Genomic DNA, 23,700 nt, shown 5'->3' with positions numbered 1-23,700 from the left:
TAAACCCAGGTACTCTATATCCAAAATTAATCTTAAAAAATTTTATACATATAAAATCAGATTTAAATAAATAAAGAAATTTTAATTATTTAGGGGTAGGCAGGCAATATAAAAATGACAATTTTATTTATATTAATTTTTTTATATTATATTTATATATATATTATATATTATATTTATTTATATTAATTTATATCTCCAATGCCATAACAATTAAATCACCAAAAAATAAGAAAATAAATAAGAAAAACAAAACAAAAATTTTTTGGAAGAACAAAAAAGTCAAAAATATCAAAGAATTAATTTTTAAAAAAAGCATAAAGGAAGTTTACCAATTCCAGATTTGAAACTATATTTTGAGGTAGAATTATCCAAACTGGCTAGGAAATAGAAAGATAGATCAATGAAAACAGAGTAGATATACAATTTACAGCAGCAAAAAATATAGCAACCTTGTATTTGACAAGTGTAAAGATATAAGACTTTGGAATAAGTGAAAATTATTGGGAAAACTAGAAAGCAGTATGGCAGAAATTGGTCATGGATCAGTATCTTACACTATCTAGCAAGAGAAGGTCAAAAATTTATATACAACCTAAATATAAAAAGAGATACTATAAGAAAATTTGAAGAACATGGAACATATTACATATCAGATTTATGGACAGGTGAAAAATTTATGAGTAAACAAGAGACAGAGCAGAGTGAAGTTATAAAATGGATCATTTTAATTAAATTAAGAAAGGTTTTCAAAGACTTTCTATGTGCCTTTAATTTTTTTAAAATTGTCTTATTATGTAATTCTGCTATATCTCATACTATATGTTTCTTCCTTAAGGATATGATTTCTCTCTCATCACATCCAATTTGGATCAATGCATACTATGGGGATAATGTAAAGACTAACAAACTGCCTTCTGTAGGGGGTGGGGGGTTGGAAGTAAGATTGGGGGAAAAAATTATAAAACTCAAAATAAATAAAACCTTTCTAAAATTAAAAAAAGGAATTGAAAACAATTTAAAAGGTTTTGTACAAATAAAACAAATGTAGTTGAGATCATAAGGAAAGCAGAAAATTGGGTAGGCATAATTTATAGAAAGTTTCTCAGATAATGATCTCATATTTCAAATATATAAAGAACTTTGTAAAATCTATAAGAAAATGAGTCATTCCTCAACTGATAAATGGTCAAAGGATATGAACAGGCCGTTTCAGATGAAGAAATCAAGATAATTAATAGTCACATGAAATAATTCATTATTGATTAGAAAAACACAAAAGAACATTAAGATATCATTCTATATCTATCAGATTTGATAAAATGAGGGGAAAATAACAAGTGTTAGAGGGGATGTAGAAAAATGGTACATTAATTCATTTTCAGTGGAATTGTGAACTGATCCAGTCACTATGGAGAGCAATCTGGAAATATGCCCAAAGGATTATTAATTTATCTATACCCATTGACCCAGCAATACTACTATTTGATCTATTTTTTAAATGTAATTAGAGTAAAAGAAAAAGGATCTATGTGTTCTAAAATATTTATAGTAATTCTCTTTGTTGTGGCAGAGAATTGGAAACTGAAGAAGATGCCCATCAATTAGGGAATGAATGAACAAGATATGGTATATGATAATGGTGGAATAATACTGTGCTATAAGAAATAATGACCTTGATGATTTAGAAAAACATGGAGAGGCTTGCATGAAGTAATGAAAATAAAATGAGCAGACCCAAGAGAAAATTTTATACAGTAATAGCAATATTGTTTTAAGAACAACTTTGGGGGTGGCTAGGTGGAGCAGTGGATAAAGTACCAGCCCTGGAGTACCTGAGTTCAAATATGGTCTCAGACACTTAATAATTACCTAGCTGTGTGGCCTTGAGCAAGCCACTTAACCCCATTGCCTTGCAAAACACTAAAAAAAAAAAACCCAACTTTGAATAAGTTATTTTCACTATTACAAATATCCAAATTAACTTCAAAAGACATATGAAGAAAGACACTATCTGTATCCAGAAAAAGAAATAATATAAATAGAAGAATGTATAGAATAATTTTGCATATATATATATATGTATATATATATACATACATACACACACACATTTGTTAATGGTAGCCAGCTCTAGGGCTGGAGAGAGGGGAAATAATTTTTAAATTACATGATAACTATTATGAATTTAATAGGAATAGCAAGTTGAACATAAAATATTTGCAATTTCATGTGCAATTATCTTATTTTAATTATACTATGTTATGGAAATCTATGTTTTAATTTATTCCATATTCCAATATTTTCATATTATTCCAATATTCCATATTATTTAATTTATTCCATAAATTAAAAATAAAATTAATTTCATTTTAAAAAGGGCAAGCCTTTGAGTCAGTGTCCAGGAGAAGATGCCAAGGACAAGTTTGGCTCAGTAGAGTAGAAGCAATTGCCAAAACATGGATCTAAATGTGGCAGAAGGAACGAAAAAAGATGTGGAGTCTTACAATAATAACAACCACCACCATCTTCAAGGATTTCAGTAAATGAGGGAGTAAGGAAAAATAGGTCCAGCATTAGGGGAGACTGGTAGGTATACTCCAGGTTCAGGCAATTTCAGATAATATGAAAATACAAAAGAGGAAGAGATTCAAGTTTAAGGTGAGTGTCTGAGCAGGGAACTCAGATTCCAGAAATGCAAGAAAACAGGGAACAGGAACTTGAGGTCTGATGGGTCTGGAAGGAATAGCAATATTACTGACAGCCCAAAAGGCTCAAGACACAAGTCCAAAAGGGCTTCTGATATTTCCATCAAATGATTTTTGGAAGCCTTTTGTTTGTTTTGTTAAACTGTTGCTGGACACATGTTTTTCCTGGTCACACCCTTTTCAAATTTATTCCCCTTATTAGATTGCTTTCTGTCAGGGGGAGAGAAGACAGAAGGGAGGGAGGGAGGGAGGGAGAAAAATGTGAAACTCAAATCCTTACCAAAAAATGATTGTTGAAAATTACCTTTGCATGTAATTGAAAATTAAATAAATAAATATTTGAAATGTATTCCCCATATTGAACCACAAAACCTATTCTTGTCCTATGACTTTCTTCATCCTTTCTCAATTTTAAACCCAGAGCACTCCATTACAGTGGATTCCACACTAATTCTTCCACTGAAATGCACACATTTAAAAGGATACAACTCCCAATTAGATGAAAGATGAGCTTGGACCTCTTGGGAGTTAGAAAAGGATTTGTTTCATTTTGTTAGAAACCACTTGAAGAGGAAATCTTAAGAGGAATGAATTGAGACAATTGTTTCATAGGAGTTTTCTAATCTCCAAACTTCTAGTCCTTTCCCTCCCTAACTAGCTTTATTGAAATATGTGTATATATACATATATACAAATACCTACAAACATATATAGACAGCTATAAGTCAATATATTATTTATAATATATAATAAACAAATGTAAATATAAATATCTTTAAGTATGCATTTAAACATATGCAAAATTTTTACATTTGTATCATATATAATATATATTTGTATATATCTTACACAGAGATATATAGATATAAAAATATGTTATTTATAATATAGAGACATATAGATATAAAATATGTTATTTATTATAGATATAAAATGTTTAATATAGTTAAGTAGAATACTTACATTTAAAATATACATAAGTAGAATACACATTCAAGAGTTATTATGTTTACTATATCATATACATATTGTGATGTGATACATACATGAATTAAGTGTGTTTCCCTTATTAAAGTATGTGGTAACATGCCATAATGAGAAAAGAATTGAAACTGAAATCAGAAGACTTGGGTTTGAACCTTAATTCAGCTACTTAGTGTTTGAAAAATCTTCTCCAGGTCTCAATTTCTTTATCTATGAAGAAAATTGGATTATGTCATCTCAAAGGTCCCTTCAAATTCTATAAATATATTATAGTAATAAAGTACACAATTTATAACAAACTGGAAAAACACATCTAAAATTCCCAACTTACCTTTCCATGATCAGATTGCCTTGAATGATCAAGGATAATAATGATATTTTAAATTTATATAGGGATTTATAATTGTCAAAGGGTTTCACCTGTTAACTCATTTAAGCCTCACAATACCCAGTATCACATATCCCTTTCTTACAGATGAAGAACCCAAGGTTCTTGAGAGAAATTGCTATTTCTTTTGTGTATTTAATAAGTAATTATTGAATTGGAACCAAAGTTTTTCCCCTTTTTCTACTTCCTCAATAGGTATTGCCTCAGTCAAACTGAGAGCTTTTAAAGACCTTAGATCTTAGATCTAAAGGCCAAGATCTTCCACTGCATCTGAAGCCATGTCCATATCTGGCCAGTGGACACAGATGGATCCCAAGGAGAAAGTGGGGCTGGTGTCTTAGCACAGCCCCCCCTTCATTCAAACCCAGTTCATATACTTGACATGGCATCACCTCCCTGATGTTATGGTCCTCTTTGAAAATAAAGAACAAACAAGAGCATCAAGTTCCTCCTTCAGAAATCAGTTCCTATAGGTTACTCAGTCAGCCTTTAAAAATGCAGAACTGATACAGAAAGGGAGAACTCAGAATTGTTAGAAAGTGAAAGTTAGATAAATTGATGGATTCTGGTCCACTGTGTTTTACTCCAACAGGTCTGGGGAAATGTACATTCTCCTTTTTGTCAGATTGGCAATATAGATACATTGAGCAAAGAGGATTCATAAAAGCAAATATATGAAATGATTGTACCATATCATCTAATCTTTCACTACCTAATACCTATAATACCTCTATATTTGGCAATATGTACTCAGATGTTCTCTCCATGTTGTATTAATTAGCAAGAACAAAAACAATATACTTGATGGATTTTTGGTATGTTTAATATCATTAATAAATGTCAGATGTCTAAAACATCACTTACAGTATGATTAATTAAAAAATACAGGAAAAACAAATTAATAAAATAAAAAATAGGAAGGTCCAAAGTAATCTTTTGCTTCTCAACATAATTCAATGAAACTTGAATTCTTCAGTCATTCTAATTAGATAGAAAAATATATATATATATACACACAAACATATATACATATATATGCACACATATATTTAATTGACTCAAATATATATGCATATGTGTATATATATACATAATATGGATATATAGGTAATCTTCAATTTAAGCATTGACTTGTTTTCCAAAAATGATGCTAATTTATTGGGACATGGAAAGCATTTTTTCCATATACAAACTGATATAATTAGTGGTTAAGTTCCCAGACTAGACTTCAGAGTTTAAAAAGTACTAACAAAAGTAACATTATTTTGAAAGGGTTAACATCTCATTTCTGTTACCCCCTGGTTGTATTATCTTGCACAAATCACCTCTCTAGGTATCAGTTTTCTCATCTATGAGTGTTAAATAAAATAAGGTTATATCTCTCATAGGATCATAGTGTAAGGAAGGTGTTCTATAGTCTCATATCAATTAATGTATTTTAATCAGTAAAGGGCATGATGAAATTTTAAATGTGTAAATACAATGGTTGCTGTGTGAAACTCTTTTATTGGATCAAGAAACAAAGAGCTGACTGACCAAAAAATTAATTATACCTATGGGATTTAAATAGCTTTAATAATTTCAGAGGGTGGCCTGGTGGCATTGTAGATAGAGTAATTGACAAAAAAGGTTAGTTTTGATTTTTAAATAATTTTTATTGTTCTCTTTTTATATTACCTACATTTCCCTGTAAGATAGAGGATGCTTATCTCTTTTTCTTCAGCAAGCAAGACTTTATAGCAATTCTTCTATCAACTACACATGTGTATACTGAAAATTAAAAGCAAACTACAATCTTAAACATGAATAGCTCACAGGACTGTGATTTTTAATTATTTTTTCTTTGCTAAATAAGTCCAAGGAGCATAATTTCCCAACTGAAAAAAACATCCTCCAAGCCTCTGACAAGTACTGAATTTTGCTAGAATCTCTCCAAGAAAGTTCTCAATACTGGTTGGAGATTTTCCACTTCTAGGTCACCAAGTGATTTGGGGTGATTAATCCATCAAGACAGCCAAGAGGTGGTGAGTTGGTGCTTGTGGAACACTACAGATGTCAGACATTTTCAGGCTTGTTTTGAGCCTCACCCACTGAGAAGGCAAACTATAGTATCAATTCCATATATGAAATCAAAGCATATTTCCATATTAGTTGTATTGCAAAAAAAAAAAGTAAAAAATCAAGTGAGAAAATTGTACTTCAATTTGACTCCCAAGTTCATCAATTCTCTCTTGGAGGTGATGAGCATTTTTCCATCATGAGTCCTTTGAAAGTTTTGCATCATGCTGATCAATGTAGCCAAGCCTTTCACAGCTGATCATCACTTCCCTTTTATGGTTAATGTGCCAAATGATCTCCTGGTTCTTCTCATTTCACTTTGCATCAATTCATAAACAGTGGTCCATGCCATAGTTTTCTGAAACCACCTTCCTCATCATTTCCCATAGCACAATAGTATTCTTATAATCATGCCATGACTTGTCCCTCAACCAATGCGCATCCCCTCAAATGCCAATTCTTTGTGATCATAAAAAGAGCTGCTATGTATAGAAGTTCTTTTTCCTTTTCTTTAATTTATTTAAGGCAATGGGGTTGAGTGACTTGCACAAGGTCACACAGCTAGGCAATTATTAAATGTCTGAGGCTGGAATTGAACTCGGGTCCTCCTGACTCCCCAGGGTCAGTGCTGTATCCACTCATAACCTAGCTGTCCCCGGAAGTCCTTTTTCTTTGATCTCCTTGAGGTAACAACCTAGTGGAGGTATTGGTGGATCAAAGAGTTACGTGAAGCTTTATAGTCCTTTTGACATAGTTTGAAATTGTTCTATCATAAATTCATTAGTATACCTATTTTCCTTTATCTGTTTCAGCATTTGACATTTATGATAGGTGTGAGGTGATACCTCAGAGTTGCTTTAATTTCTCTAATCAGTAATTTAGAATATTTCTTTGTGACAATGGAAAGCTTTACTCTTTACTTCTGAAAACTGCCAAAAAACATCCTTTGACCATACATCAGTTGGGGGATGTCTCTTATTTTTATAAATTTGACTGTTTCCTATATGTTTGAGAAAGATGACCTTTATCAGAAAAATCTGTTAAAAAATTTTATTACTTCATACCTATCAGCAAAATGTAGTTTCCCTTATTATCTCTTTTTAACTAAGTCTATTTTTACTTTTACTAAGTCTAAGATTATGACTTTTTTACTTCAGATGAAGCATAATAGATTCTGCTTCAGCTCTTTATTTTAACTTCACATACATCTTTCAGTTTCAAGTATATCTTTGTACACAACATAGTGATGGATTCTAGTTTCTAATCCATTCAGCTATCTGCTTCCTTTTAAATGGTTAGCTCTTCCCATTCACATTCACAATTATAATTGCTGACTTGCTAGGTGGCACAGTGTTAAGAGTACAGGGCATAGAGTCAGGAAGATGAGTCTTCCTGAATTCAAATCTGGCCTTATTAATAGCTGTATGACCCTGAATAAATCACTTAGCTCTGTTTTTCTCAGTTTCCTCATTTATAAATTGAGATGGAGAAGGAAATGGCAAACACTCTGGTATCTTTGTCAAGAAAGCCCAAACAACAAAATCTCCCTTGCTCCTATTTTCTTCTATATTTCTTTCTTTTTCTCCTAACCCTCTTCAAGAGTTTGTTTTGTTTCTGACCACTGACTCCCATAATTTACCCACTCTTCTATCATTTCCCTCTCACACATCTCTTATCCTTTTCCCTCTTATTTCCCCATTGGATAAGATAGATTTCTATATCCAACTGAATATATATATATACAATATATAAATATACATATATTTATATTTACATAAAATGTTTATATGTGTAAGTATATATATATATATATATATATAAATATATATAAAATTCTCCTTCCCCCCCTTCTCACAATATATCCCTTTCTCACCTCTATATTTTTGGGGAAATCATCCCAACCATCAACTAACACCCATTACCTCTGTCTATGTAGACAGACTCCTTCTAATTGCCCTCATAATGGTAAAGTTCTTAAGAGTTACATGGCCCTTGGGGCAGCTAGGTGGTGCAGTGGAAAGAGCAGAGTCAGGAGTATCTGAGTTCAAATCCAGCCCCAGACACTTAATTACCTAGCTGTGTGGCCTTGGTAAGCCACTTAACCCCATTGCATTGCAAAAAAAAAAAAAAAAGTAGATGGACCATCTTCCCATATAAGAATGTAAACAATTAACTTTATTGAATCCCTTATGAATATTCTTTCATGTTTGCTTTTTTATGCTTCTCTTGAGGCATCTTTTTGAAGTAAAATTTTCTCTACACTCTTTTTCATTAGAAATATTTGAAAGTCCTCTACTTCATTAAATATCCATCTTTTCCCCTGAAGGATCATACTCAATTTTTCTTGGTAGGCTTTTCTTCATTGTAGTGCTAATTCTTTTGTCTTCCAGATTATCATATTCCAAGCCTTTCAGTCCTCATGTCATCTGTAGCCCATGATATTTAAGTTTTTTCTTTCTTGCAATATTTTCTCCTCAATTTAGGATCTCTGGAAATTGGCTGTAATATTCCTAGGAGTTTTCATTTTGGGATATCTGTCAGGAGGTAATCAGTTGATTCTTTCAATTTCTATTTTGTTCTCTGGATCTAAGATATGGGGCAGTTTTCCTTGATATTTCCTGAAATATGATTTCTAGGTTCTTTTTTTAATTATAGCTTTCAAGTAGTCCAATAATTCTTAAATTCTTTCTCAATCTAATTTCCAAGTCAGTTGTCTTTCCAATGAGATATTTCACATTTTCTTCTATTTTTTCATAGTTTTTACTTTGTTTTATTGTATCTAAAAGTCTCGTGTAGTCATTAGCTTCCACTAGCCAAATTCTTATTTTTAATGAATTATTTTCTTCAGTGAGCTTTCATACCTCTTTTTCCATTTGGCCAATTCTGCTTTTTAAGGAGTTCTTTTCTTCAGTGAATTTTTGTACCTCCTTTACCATTTGACTTATTGTGCTTTTAAAGGAATTCTTTTCTCCAATGAATTTTGTGCCTCTTTTACCATTAAACCAATTTTATTTTTAAGGTGTTATTTTCTTCACTTTTTTTGTGCCTCTTTCACCAAGTTGCTACTTTTCATAATCTTCTTTTATCACTTTCATTTCTTTTTCCAATTTTTCCTCTACCACTCTTATCTTTTATTAACTCCTCCACAGCAATTCTTGCTGGTCTTGCATCCAACTAGCACTTTTTTTTTTTGAGACTTGTTTCTGTTTTTTACAATGATATCTTCTTGGTCTTCCCTGATACAACAGTAGCTTTTTATGATGATGTTCATTGCTTTTTTTTTTTACTCGTTTGCTGACCCTATTTCTTCACTATGAAATTTTATGTTAAAGTTGAGCTCTCCTTAATGAGGAGTAGGAAGGCATTATGCCAAGCTTTAGGTTTTTTCCATGCTGCTGTTTTTAGAGCTAGTTCTGGAGGTCTACAAATTTTCAGTGCTTCCAAATTGATGTTATCCTGGGATCGGTGTGGGCACTGCTTTCCTGACTTGTGCTCTACCTGTGATCTGTGGTCTGAGAAGGGCCCCTTCTCTTCTGTAGCCACAGATGCTCCTGGCCCCTGGATCTGTGACCTGTGCCCATACTCTTTTGTGTCTGATCACAAGTACACTTTTCCACCCTGGAACTGTGACCCAACCTTGCTTTATGAGTAATAGAGTTGCTAATCAGTGCCACTTGAACCCAGTGCCAGAAAAGGATCTCTTATAATCTCTTTCTGATCAGTTGTCTGACCTCCTTACGATTTCTGGCCTGAGAGCTCCTGAAAATGCTATCACAACCACTTCCAAGTCCCACTATTAATGTTCCTGTCATGCACTTTTCAAAACATCCTAAATTGTTAGGCTGGAAAAGTTTCCCCTTCTGACCTTTCATTGGCTCTAGCACTCCAAAATTTGATTTTGAGGGGAATGCAGGGAGAGTTCAGCTGGGTTCCAGTCTATACCCCACCATCTTGGCTCCACTCCAAAAAATGTTTATTAAGAAGTATATTAGGGGCAGCTAGGTGGTGTAGCAGACAGACCACTGGCCCTGGAGTCAGGAGGGCCTGAGCTCAAATCCAGTGTCAGACACTTAATAATTACCTAGTTGTGTGACCTTGGGCAAGTCATTTAACCCCCGTGCCTTGCCAAAACAAAAAAGTACATTAACAAGTATGAATAAATATATGTTCATTTGCTGATTGTTCTCTAATAACCAGAACTTCCTCCAAGGATAGGCAAACAAGGATGTAAGAAGGAAGAGAGTATACCAGTGTCAAATCAAAGAACAGTTTGCATCTTAATAAGAGAAGGTAAAATATAAGTCCAAAAAGGTTGAGTTGATTTGACCACTTGCTTTGATAGAGTTTGGGGTAGGGTAGTCAATCTGGAGGTGCTTTAATTTGGGAGCATCAATCTTCTCTCCCTACCAGAAGAATTTAGATTAGCCATCTTGGAGCAGAAGGCCACAAAAAAGGAATTTTGAGTGTGGATTATTTGGTTGCCTTTTGGGATCAACAATTCCCAAGTTCCTCTGGGCTAGTTTTCCCACAACTAAGGAGCAGAGAAGGCAACTACAGGTCACAGAAAAGAGACCCCTGGACTGAGAAGAGTGCCTCTAATCGCACTGCATCCAACTAATAAGAATCCAGTCACCATGGTGGAGTTTTAGGAGGCACATATTATTGAGAAGCCACTTGGACCAATGGAGACCTCCTATGGCTCTATCACTTTCACTGTCCATGGCACTGACAAACCCAAGTGTCCAGTGGGCAATCTTCACCCACCATGATGTAGAACTCAACTATAGCACTTATTTCAAACCCATTTGATTTCAGAGGCATGCAGGAAATTCTCAGTAACTTTGTTTGGGTTCATGTGGAGGCCCCTGGAATGGAGGAGGGAGCATTTGGGTTCCATTTGGGGTACCAGTATCTAAATAGCTTGTAGATATGATTCCAACTATCCTGTATATTAAACTTCTCTACTATAATTGGAATTGGTGTTGGAAATGGAGCCTATATCCTGTCTCAATTTGCTCTTTCAAACCCAGACTTAATGGAAGTCTTTGATTGCAATGCTAAAGGCTGCCCACCAGTGACTGGTCTCACCTCTTCTATCCCCAAGATGATCCTTGAGCACCTCTTCAGGCAGAAAGAGCTGTTCAGATTCTCAGAACTGGTGCAAAGGTATCAATATTTCATTATGCATGTCCCAACACTGAAGACATTGAGCTCTTCTGGATCATCTATGACCTTTGAGACCTATACTTTGATCACAGAGGTGAGGCAACCCTCAAGTGCCCTGTGATGCTTGGGCAGGTACCTATGAAAATGCTGTGGTGGAATGTAACTTGAAGCTGGACCCAGTTAAGACCTCTTTCCTCAAGATCCTGGAGGTGAATCCCAGCTGACCCAGCCAGACAAGTCATTTGAAGCTTCCAAGTATTTTGTTCAAGGCATGGGCTACATGGTATCTCCCAATATGGCTTGTTTATTCCCATCCTGAACTGCTCCACAACTGGTAGAGCTTTGATTGAAGAGGCCATTCCCAACAGTCTCTCAGAGCAGCAACTCTGGGACTGATCTTTCAAGATCTCCAAGACATACCATGGTGGTCTCTTGTTGAGCATTCCTTTCTCTCCTTTTGAAGATCCTGGCCCTCATCTCCCCCCCAACCCCCGCCCCAGTTCTAACCCGGGGGGTATATAAGGGTGATAAGCTAAAGAGAGAACAGGAGAGAGGAGGAACAGATTCTGTAGGGATATGACTTTGACCTTTTGATTTCTCCCCTAACCTTGACCTCTAACTTGTTATACCCTTACCCAAATCTTGGGAAAGAAATCCTAATGTCTCTTAGAGACCTAGATCCCTAACTTTTCATTCTTGGATTGTCTCCTTAATTTGAAAGAAAACTTGGGAGGGGACATGCTATTCCTTGATCCAAGAACCTTGGGATGAGGGAAGAGGGATTGCTGCATTTCTATTCAGATTCTTTTTTTTTTCTTCTATACCAGGATACACTATAAAATAAAGGCATCTGGACAGCCCACTGAGAATTGGTAATGCTGATTCTGATTAATCTGTATTCCCCTAAAAAGATTGCATGTGTGAGTGACAATATGAGTATTTAGAAAGCTTAGTAGGTAATCATCGAAGACCCTATGACTGCAATGGAGATGTCCAGAGGATAGAGAAGAAATAGAAGCGGGAGATGGTGGTGAGTGAATGGGAACAAGAGAAGGGAGGGAGTAGGAGCAGCTGGGCTGCATTAACTCTATAGTCAGTTTTATGGAATGAGGCAGGGGGCCAGATCAGGACTTTGCTGCTTGAGATTTGGCAGGACTGCCAAAGGAGCAAGAGCTCTGACTACATTATAGTAGAGGGGAGGTTACCCCACAACTCCCCTTGTAACAATAAATTGTGTAGACAATACTGAAAAAAAACTCCCCCCCCAAAAAAAAATCTTCCAAGCTCAGATTTATGGGAAACTATCCATTAGAATCCTATAGGATCCTTCAGAATACCAAAAGATTGCCCCAAAGGCAACCTAAATGTTCAGTACCCAAGTGCAAGTGATGAGCTGTTTAAGTTACGTGTTCTGCACCTATATGGGGGCTCTTGTGAGGCCTTTGTGTACTCTGAACTTTCTGAGGGGTGGATTAAGGCTTTTCTACTTACGTGTATTGCTGCTTAGAGTGTCTATATAGGAGTTAGAATCCTGAACCCCAACATTTGGAGAAACCAATACAAAAACACATTTTCTTGAACTACTCACAAGCAGAACATAGATAATGATTCTCCTGCAACCTCCAAGATCTGACCTAGACTAAGGGAACCTCAGAAACATATACTGCCTCCTCACCTCCTCTGGTGGAATGACTTGTTCCCTTCAAGGTTCAACTCCTGAAGTCTTTGACATAAATTATTTTGTTTAAACATCTCTACATATGTTGTTTACCCTGAGTAGAATGTAAGCCCCTTAAAGGCAGGGATTTCTTCATTTTGTCTTCATATCCACAGTACCTGGTATAGTGAATCTTGCACATAATAGATGCTTAAGAAATACTTCCTGAATTAAATTGACCAATTTATTAATATCAATTTTCAAAAATTAAATCGGGCATGTTATTTTTTTTATACTTGTGACAAGAACTGAGTGTTTCTGAGTGCCTTCTAGAAAGTTCTTTCAGAAGGTCAGTTTGTTGGATCAGTCAGCTATAGATAAAGATGCCAATATTAGAATGACAATTCTAGGGTGGAGCCAAGATGGCAGCAGGAAAACAGCCTCTCTTAGGTGCTCTCTCTAGAATATTTCAAAAACCTAAAATTATGACCCTAACTAAATAGAAAGCTCTAGTGAGGCAATTCTCCAGCCCAAAGTAACCTGGAAAATAGTGGAAAGGCTCTGTTCCAGGGGTTGAAGGGGCAACAGCTCGCCTAAGCGAAGGAGCTCCAGCCTCTGGGGAACAGCCCCAGGGAGTCTGGGAGTGCTGGCTCCCTTGCAGCATAAGCAGTTTCCTGACCTGCACCCCAAGGAGCACCAAACATAACTTGGAAGATGAGCAGGGAGATCTCTGCTAGAGTGAGCATGAAGCCTAGGCCAGCAGAGACCTCCTCAGTGTGGCGGTGGCCCTCAGAAAAGCCCAGATCCCAGGAAACAGAAGCAAGCCTGTGGAGCCAACCAGCAGGAACCTCCAAACAGCTACTCCCTGAGTGCTCAACCCACAAAAGGTAAAGGAATGGAGGGAGACTGTCAAGGTCTGTCCTCTGTCCCTGGGACAAGATTCTGGGGCTTTGACCATATTCAGACCCTGGTCACAGGGCCCCAGAAGGGTGAGTTTATAGTCATTCAACAGACCAGGAGAGCAGTCAGAGCCTCACAAAACTGAGGTCCTTGTGGGAGGGTCCCAATAATACTCAAAAGCTCAGGAAGCACCCCAAAACCAGGTGCAGGCTGGAGAAATGAGTAAACAGAACAAAAAGGACCTGACCATAGACAATTACTTTGGTCCCATGGAAGACCAAATTACACAATCTGAAGATGAAAAAGTCCAAGCTTCTGCATCTAAAGACTCCAAGAAATATAGAAGTTGATCTTGGGCTATGACAGAGCTCAGAAAAGATACTGAAAATCAAGTAAGGGAGGTAGAAGAAAAACTGGGAAAAGAAATAAGAGAAATGCAAGAAAAACATGAAAACAAAGTCAACAGCTTAGTCAAGGAGATCCAAAAAATACTGAAGAAAATATTAGGTCAAATGTGTGAAACAGTTCAAAAAGTTATTGAGGAGGGAGGCTAGGTGGCACAGTGAATAGAGCACTGCCTTGGAGTCAGGAGTACCTGGGTTCAAATCTGACCTCAGACACTTAATAATTACCTAGCTGTGTGGCCTTGGGCAAGCCACTTAACCCCATTGCCTTGAAAAATCTAAAAAAAAAAAAAGTTATTGAGGAGAAGAATGCTTTAAAAAGCAGAATTGGCCAGATGGAAAAGGAGATATGAAAGCTCTCTGAGGAAAACAAATCCTTCAGCTGTAGAAAGGAGCTAAAGGAAGCTGGTGACTTTGCAAGAAATCAAAATACAATAATTCAACACCAAAAGAATGAAAAACTAGAAGAAAATGTGAAATATCTCATTGAAAATTGGGCTACCTGAAAGTCATGATCAGGAAATGAGCCTTGACCTCATTTTTAAAGGATTTCTACAGGAAAATTGCCTAGATATCCTAGCAGTAGAGGGTAAAATAGAAATCGAGAGAATCCACCAATCTCCCCCAGAAAGAGATCCAAAAAAAAAAAATCCCCAGGAATATTATAGCCAAGTTCCAGAACTCCCAAGTCAAAAGAAAAATATTACAAGTGGCCAGAAGGAAACAATTCAAATATCATGGAGCTATAGACAGGATGACACAGGACTTAACAGCATCTACATTAAGGGCTTGTAAGGCTTGGAATATATTCCAGAAGGCAAAAGATCTTGGAATGCAGCTGAGAATCAACTACCCAGAAAAACTGAACATCCTCTTCCAGGGGAAAAAAATGGACTTTCAATGAAACGGGAATTTCAAATGTTCCAGAGCTGAAATGACCAGAGCTGAATAGAAAGTTTGATCTTCAAGTACGGGACTCAGGTGAAGCATAGAGAAAGGGAACGAGAAGGGTAAATCATGAGGGACTTAATGATGATGAACTGTGTGCATCCCTGTAATGGAAAGATGATACTGATAATATTCATATGAACCTGCTCATTTAATAAAGCAGGTAGAAGGGGCTTTTAAAGATGAGGCACAAGAGAGAGCTGAATTTGAAGATTAATATATTGCAAAAATGGAGTCACTGGGTGAAAGGAAAATGTACTGGGAGTAAGAGAAAGGAAAAGGAGAATAGGCTAAGATATTTCATGTAGCTTTTGCAATGGTATGGAATGGGGGAAAGCAAGGGGGAATGAGAAAGCCTTAATCCTCAACAGAAATGGTTCAGAGAGGAAACCGCATACACACTCAATAGGGTATAGACATCTAAAGGAAAAAAGGAGAGAAGGGGGACAGGGGGAGGAGAGTGGAGATGTGAGTGATAGAGGAGAGGGTAGATCATGGGAGAGGATAGTCAGATAAAACACATTTTCTTTTTTATTTTTTGGAAGGTGGTATTGGGTACCCTGTCCGGGACCATGGGGCCAGGTGGTTACTGGGTCTCTGGGGTAGGATGTAGGCTTGGGGCCTCTTGGCCCCAGGACTGGTGCTTTGTCTGCTGTGCCACTCAGATGCCCCACAGAACATTTTTGAAGAGAGACAGAGTGAAAGGAGAGAGAAAATATTAATAGATGGTAGTGGGGAGGAATGGACAGAGGGAATTAAAATCAGCAACAGCAACTGTGGAAAAATATGGAAGTAACTTCTATGATGGACTTATGATAAAAAATGTGATCCACCCAAGACAGAGTTGATGGTATTAGAACACAGATGGAAATATATTTTTTTCTCTTTTTTTTATACTTTTATTTCTCATGAGGTTTGATATTTTTGTGGGGGAGGGGGTATTATGTTTACTCTTAAGAATATTTTAGTAATGTGTAAATAAACTAAAAAATTTTTTTCAATAAAATAAAAAGAATGACAACTCTAAGAAATGGAGCTCTAAGTATACTGACACTCTTCCACCTCATAACATTCAAGTACTCAGCCTTCAATAACTGAAAATATCAATGGGTCCATTTTAGAAAAGGAATAAAGCCCCAAAGAAACAAAGATCAATCAGGGCTCAATCATCTGCTTCTAGCAGTTCTCAAATTCTTGGTCACAGGACCCTTTTTAAAAATCACTGATGGTGCAACAATCAGGGATAATATGGGGATATCTGCTATGGAGAATACCATCTGCTTCCAGGGAAAGAATTGTGGAGTCTGAACAAAGACTAAGGACTATTACCATTAATTTAAAAAAAAAGTTATCTTATATAATTTTGCCATCTTTTTTTTTTCTCTCTCAACACATTCAATTTAGTTCAAGGTATAGCATGGAAACAATGTTAAAGACTATCAGACTGCCTTCTGTGGGGGTGGGGTGGAGGGAAGCAAAATTAGGGGGAAAATTGTAAAATTCAAAAATAAATAAAGGGGGGGGAAGAAAAATCACTGATGACCCCCACAACCAAAGAGTTTTGGTTTATGTGAATTATAACTTGATATTTACCATTTTCAAAGTTAACACAATTTAGTATCATTATGAAAATATTATGAGCCCCCTGAAAGGTTCTCAGGGATTCCCAGGATCCTGGACTACACAGCTGATCTACAACAATAAAAGGCTATTTTGGAGTGCATGGCTAAACCGATCTGGACAGAAAGAAATATTTTTTGCCAGAGACGATTCACTATGAAACTATGTAGATTCACTATTGGGGGTTAGACATAAGTGTTATTAACCTGGAGAAAATTGAAGGTTAGACATATCTAAGGTTAAATACTGTACATTAAATGAAAGAATCAGGATCCAGACCCAGAGATGAAAGAAGCCATAGAAGTCACTTCATCCAACTCAGACTCCATCAAGGATCCCTGATTCAACACTGCCAGAGACTATCACCTAGCCTTTGCTTGAAGACTTTGAGGGGCAAACTACCCCTTCTGAAGCAAATGGTTTCACTCTTGAAGAACAAGTACTCATTACACCAACATACTCCAAGCACTATAATAGGTACTGGAAATATAAAAACCAAATGAGACAGGTCCTGTCATCTAGGAAAGTATGCTCTATTAAGGGGAAAAACATACCTATTAACATGCAGGAAATACTTTCCAGTGGAAAGGCACAAATTTACTATGAAGTGATGGTTTGCTAACAATAGAATGGAATTCCAGAGGGCCTGACAGGATGGGTCTGAGTAAACAGGTGGTGGAGGTCAGGAAAGGGAGCTTTGGTCTAAGCAGCCTATAATTATAAATTACAAGGATTCTGTATGGTCAAAAGGCATTACTTTCAGAATAGAAAACGTAATGTTGATTTTATCATATCGATATCTAAGAAAGAGGCACAGTTCATGGTCTTATTCACTAGCTAAGTAGAGGATGTCCTGAAGGAAGGTGACTTATAGGAGTATGGGACATATTGTCCCCTCTAGTTCTAAAATTGTATGATTCTTTAGTACATCTTCTTGGTGATTTCCGTGGGCACAATATCTTTATCCTTTTCTTCTGGGAAATTGTTTCTTTTTCCTTCAGAATTTCATTCATGAGAATGATCCATCTCTCCTAGGCTGATTTCCCCTGTAAAATTTTAGCTAATGACTGAATCGGGACATTTAAATTCCAATCCTACCTCTGAAATTGCGTGAGTGATCATAGGTAGATCTCTTGATGTCTTGGTCTTAATTTCATCTCTAAAACAAGGACAATAATTTTACGATTGTTGTGAGAAAGTGCTATAGAAACACAAGAAATTCCTGGCCAGGAAACTCCTTTTTTACTAAAACCGATCTGCAACTATCAAGAGCACTATGAGATTAAATGACTGGCCTAGCAGACAATCTAGGATTCAAGGTCTGCTCTACATTAATTCCATCATTCTGCCTCTCATTAAGATCATTCTTCAAGTGTTCCTGATGAAAGTCTATAATACTTTGCCCTCTTTCCTTTCTTAGTTCTGAGTCAGTTTTCTGGGAATTTTCCTTTATCTTCTCCTAAACCCACCTTTAAAATAAAATCGCTGCGTATGAAAGTATATTTTAATTTAAAAATCTAAGGTTTGGAGTAGCAGTAACTTAGATTTTATAATATTTGCAAAGTACTTCCCTCAAGCCACTTTGAAATATCAAAACTTAGACTCAAAACAGGAAGGAGCAAAACTGATATTCAAATAAAATTTGCCCAAGCTCACCAGTTATTTTTAAGAGTTACAACTAGACAGGAAATATGGTCTTTCACTACCTCATGTGGCTAAGAATCTTAAGTTTCCATCTCCATTTATAAACTTTGAAATTATTTTAGAAAACAAGTTTTTTTTTAATTTAAACTCAGTATGATGAGACACTTGCTAACAACAAGGAAACTTTATGAAACTTAAATAATGCAAGGGCTCTCTGAAAAGTACCAGTTAGTTTTTATTAAGAGTATTTTATTAAAGGACATAATTGTCAGGAATCATTCAATTATGGCAAGTGCAACAATAAAGCAGTCCATACCTGAGTATATACTGTAAGATGTCAAATAAACATTGGAGAATAGATGGTGAAATATTTAATCTAATTTTAAAATTCAATCATTTAATTTAAATGCACAATTTGAGTCCTGCTTAATTTGTTCTGTCTACTAATTGCTATAGCTGAAACACTTCACACAACAGTTGTCTTGTTTAAAAACAGACAGCTGATGCCCTCCTTCTGGTCAGGAGAAGAGCTCTCCCCCATGTGACTGGAGAGGTAGCTGAGGAAGCAGCATGAAGACTCACGACAATGGAGACTGTTCTTAGTCAGTTAGTGCAGAATTCATTTGAGTACGAAGGCAACCTTCTGCAGTCAGCCTTAATTAACACTATGATCCACTGAAACACATCTTCGCCTTTCATCCAACAAAGGATTCCAAAGGCACTTGGAAATTTGATGACCATCTTCCCCGTTCCTCCCCTACTAGGCCTGCTGAGACCACAGAAAACGGTCACACTTTTCAAGCATGCTTTGGATCAATGCTCTGCAATTCCAAAGAAAAGAAACAATCAAAGTGAGGGCCCATGGTTCACTGGGCACAGGAAGGCAACATCAAATTAATAATGCTTATTCACTCACAAAAAATGGGATAAATAAAAGGTCTTATAGAAGAGGAGGGAGAACAGGAGAGTCCAAGCACTGTCCTAGTACTCTGAAATATTCAAAGGAAGTCTTCAAGCACAGAGAGTAAATCTCCAATGGAGAATTTACAGAAAGAAGAAATTAGCACAGAATTAGGTGGCAAGGAGTCTCTGAAATCTCTCATACTATAAGATCATGGAACCATATACACATCTCAGGTCATCCCTACAAACAAATTAAAGCTGCATTTGGGAAGACAGCTATCCAAAAAGTTGTGAAATGGAGTTGGAGCTTTGCACATTCAGCCACTTCTCGAGTCTAGAAATGCCTCTCAAGAGTCTTGTGTGAATCAAATGTTACCAAACAGGGTGGCCCTAAAATGGGCAATCAATGAAATAGCCTAATGGCTGACAGCCTTTACCTCTGCCTTTTCTCAGCGATCCTCAGGATGTTACAGGTCCTGGTAAATCTTTCAGACAATCCCAGGGTCGAGCCACATTCTTGCAGCAATGCACAGGCCCGGTCCGGGCCCATGACCTTGGCTAACAGTAGAGCCACATTCTCTACAGTGACAAGGGGAGGCCCAGAGGAACTGTCACCACTGACATTTCTGTCTGGGGTTTCCTGAGGAGTTGAGTCATTATCTTTGCTGGAGGTAAGATTCAATAGAAGCTTCCACTCATCCACTGTCTCTGGGATCCAACCTAAATACAAACAATCAACTCTGGTCATGACTGTGCAAAGTCAAAGGCCTCTCCTAAAGCAGGATCTCACAAAATCTGTGAATGAACAGTTTCAATGTACTAAACAAAATGAAAAAAAAAATTAGCTTTAAAAATTCTTATCTCTTGTCAGGAGTAATCATTGTCAGGAGCAGAGGAAAAAGTGATTGATCAGTCATTCTTCAATCATAAGAATGAAAAACAGAAGATTGACAATCTCCGTTGCTCATATCAGCTGTTCTAAAAGTATAGCACTAATGCCTTAAGTACTAGGAGGCTGAGTTTAGACAATCTGAATACTGCTCCAGTCCAGGGCTCTACAATGCTCTAATTTTCTTTTCTATTTAGTGACTCTCTAATGTAAGAGTACAGGTTCTAATATATATATATACTTTTTAAAATACATGCAGACTCACAGGATACATAAATTAATGCCAGCTAGTGACACATATTGTCAGACTGTCTGCTCCTCGGCCCCACTCCCTAGCAGTATTTATCTTCCTTGGAGGAATCAATACAACCTCTCCAGAGAGTAAATACTGGAAAACTAAAGGTCAACTTACCATTTTCTGCACCCACCATTCTCATATCATTCAAATAAACAATATTAGTAAAGGCTTCTTTTCTTCTATCCAGCTCAAAACAGAGAGTAAGATAGCCAGGCCAGAAGCTGTTTATAGAGGAAAAAAGTTTAGAAATGAAACAATGATAATGATTTTACCTAGGTAGTTTTTAAAAGCCATTTTTAAAGCCACTGACATCTGAAGTGCTTGGCAAAGTAATAAATGTTTATTGATTGACTGAAGTCAAGCACTAATCTCCAGACATTTTGCTGATTTTCATACAAAGTGTTTCTTATAAAGAAGTATGACAAAATGACTGAGACTTATTCCATCACTAACACCGAAGGCCAGCTCCCCTGAGTTACTGTTGCTCCTCTAATTGCTGTATTCAGTGTCACCAAGTCTTGTTGATTTTTCCTTTCTGAGAATACTTAGTAGGACAGATTATTTTAATAACTGCAACATCTCAATTCAATAAACAGATGATTGATATTTATTGCTGCCCAAGTCACTGGGCCTATAAACACAAAAACAAAACACAATAATAAAAGTGTTTACAGTCTACTTGGGTGATAAAATAAAATACAAAGCAATTTGAGAAAGGAGGAGAAGAATACTAATAATGTTCATTAATAGCTTTAAAATCTGCAATACTTGGACTTTTGTAAGGTTCTTTGAAAAGTCTCTCCTGTTTTCCTTTTGGACAAGAAAGGAAGGTGTGGTCTAGACTGGTAGTGTTAAATTCAATTAGAAACCAGGGTCACGGGGACGGCTAAGTGATGCAGTGAACAGAGCACTGGTCCTGGAGTCAGGAGAACCTGAGTTCAAATCCAACCTCAGGTACTTAATTGTCTAGCTGTATGACCTCAGGCAAGTTACTCTTAACCCCATTGTCCTAAATTAAAAAAAAAAGGAATGGGGGCCATTAATCATAAGGATCCCTGCAGGTGACATGCTGACCTACTTTTAAAACATAATATTACCAGGGGCAGTTAGATGGTACAATGGTTTAAGTATAGATCTGGAGTCAGTACCTGAGTTCAAATCTGGTCTCAAACACTAACTATGTGACTCTGGGCAAGTCACCTAAATCTGACTGCCTCAAAAAAAAAATGTTATCTATGTTTTACAGTATTTTATTATTTCCTAATTATATTTTAACCTGGTATAGTTTAACCCCAAAAATGTTGTGAGCCAAATATTTTGACATCTATAACCTAGACAATACTTGAAGGGTCAGATCCAAAGATTAGTTACTAATGGTTAGATTTCAATTTGGAAAGAGGAATCTAATGAAATTCCCTAAGGAAATCTATCTTTAGCGTTGTGTTGTCTAATTTTTTTTTATCAATGATTGGAAAAGGTGGAATGTTTACCATATCTAAATATGACATAAAGCAAGGAAGATTATCAAAGACTGGATAGAAACAGAATCCAAAGGATCTTGACAGGTTAAAAAATGGAACTAAATATAAGAAGATGAAATGTGTTAATGATAAGTATAAATTTTTACACTTAAGTTAAAAAAATAGTTTAAAAAAATGACTGATAGTTCATCTAAAATAAATCTAAAATTTAAGTGTAATCCAAATTCAATGAGTCAATATTATAATATGGTAGCTAAAAAAGTTACTTTGTACCATCCACATCCAGAGAAAGAACTATGGAGTCTGACTACAGACCAAAGCATACTATTCTCACTTTTTAATTTTTTTTTCTTTCTCTTGTCCTGATTCACAATGTGACTAACACGGAAAAATGTTTAATATGATTGTATATATATAACCTGTACAAGATTATTTGTTGTCTTGGTGATGGGGGAAGGGAAGGAGAAAAATTTTGAACTCAAAATCTTACAAAAATGAATGCTGAAAACTGTATGTGTAATTTAAAAAAATACTATTAATAGAAAAAAGTGATTTGAGGCTAAACTAAGAGACACAATGTTCAACTCAAAGAAGGTCTAACACTTCCACTAGAACCAGGGCACTCTGCTCAGTCCTGAGTCCCCACTGTCAAAGGACAAGGGCAAGCTGAATAATATCTAGAGAAGTATAACCAAGACAGTGAAGGTTTCAAGATTATAACATATGGGAACTGACTGAGGATATTATAGATATTTGCCCTAAAGAAGAAAAGCCCTAGGAGAAGACAGAACTGCCTCCCACTAGTAGAAGAATAAGAATGCTCCCACTTGGTCATAAACCACAGAACGAGAAGCAGTGACTTCTCTTGCCTTTGCCAAATCTCCTAGAAGCTCAGAAACTGTCAAGTTGTTCCTGAAGATAAGTTCTCTCTAGAACATCACTGAAAAGTGATTCTCCAAAACTTCTTTTAATCTGTCTAACAAAGAAGAACTGGCTCTCTCCTGAGGCAGCCCATCTACTTCTGGAGAGCTCTAAGTCTAAGGAAGTCTTTCTTTACAATGAGTCAAAATCTAACCCTACTCTCACCACAATACCAGCACCCCCCCCCAACCTCCCTTAGTGCTCTAAGTTTTGCTCACTGAGTTCAAGCTGAGCAATTATAATCCCCCCTCCTATATGACAGTCAGTCGTCAAGTATTTATTGTGAGTAGATGCTGTATACTAAATCCTGAAGATACAAAGAAAAACAAGAAACAGTTCTTGCTGTCAGAGAGACCAGGAAAGGCAACACACAACAATACCTACAAACAATATATAAACATGCCTAAAAGCCTTAGGAAAGTTTTAAGTTAATAAAACTTAAAGTTACTAAGACTTCTGGGACACTCCAGATACAGGATAAATGATGGTGTGTTCTGTCATTTCAGTTGTGTCTGACTCCTCATGAGTCCATCTAGGGTTTTCTTGGCAGAGATCCTGGAGTGGTTTGCCATGTCCTTCTCCAGATCATTTTACAGATGAGGAAATTCAGACAGACAGGAGTAAGGAACTCGCCAGGGTCTGAGGCAGGATGTGTTTTCTTGATTCAGGCCCAGGACTCTTTGTTCTATGGCAACACTTGGCTTCCATAAATTAGAGGTAATGAATAATGA

At 36.4% G+C, this 23,700-nt stretch overlaps 1 protein-coding gene and 1 pseudogene across 6 annotated transcripts in view; one reads left to right on the top strand and one right to left on the bottom strand.

The window, feature by feature from the left end:
* Positions 1–10,820: 10,820 nt before the first annotated feature.
* On the top strand, positions 10,821–11,743 carry LOC141516487 (protein NDRG2 pseudogene; annotated as a pseudogene).
* Positions 11,744–18,692: 6,949 nt separating this feature from the next.
* HPS5 (HPS5 biogenesis of lysosomal organelles complex 2 subunit 2) overlaps positions 18,693–23,700 on the bottom strand; it is a 49,346-nt gene continuing 44,338 nt past the window's right edge. For all 6 annotated transcript variants that reach the window (XM_074230159.1, XM_074230156.1, XM_074230161.1 and 3 more), the window contains 3 exons: positions 20,682–20,788; positions 19,818–20,100; positions 18,693–19,298 (listed from right to left, as the gene is read on the bottom strand). In XM_074230159.1, the coding sequence (XP_074086260.1) occupies positions 19,238–19,298; positions 19,818–20,100; positions 20,682–20,788 (451 nt within the window). In that variant the 3' untranslated portion in view covers positions 18,693–19,237. The remainder of the gene's footprint in view (positions 19,299–19,817; positions 20,101–20,681; positions 20,789–23,700) is intronic.

This window comes from Macrotis lagotis, chromosome 3 (genome assembly GCF_037893015.1).
Source record: "Macrotis lagotis isolate mMagLag1 chromosome 3, bilby.v1.9.chrom.fasta, whole genome shotgun sequence".
NCBI classification, from domain to species: Eukaryota; Metazoa; Chordata; class Mammalia; order Peramelemorphia; family Peramelidae; genus Macrotis; species Macrotis lagotis.
The sequence above is the reverse complement of the archived record's forward strand: the minus strand, read 5'-3'. Positions and strand labels throughout refer to the sequence as shown.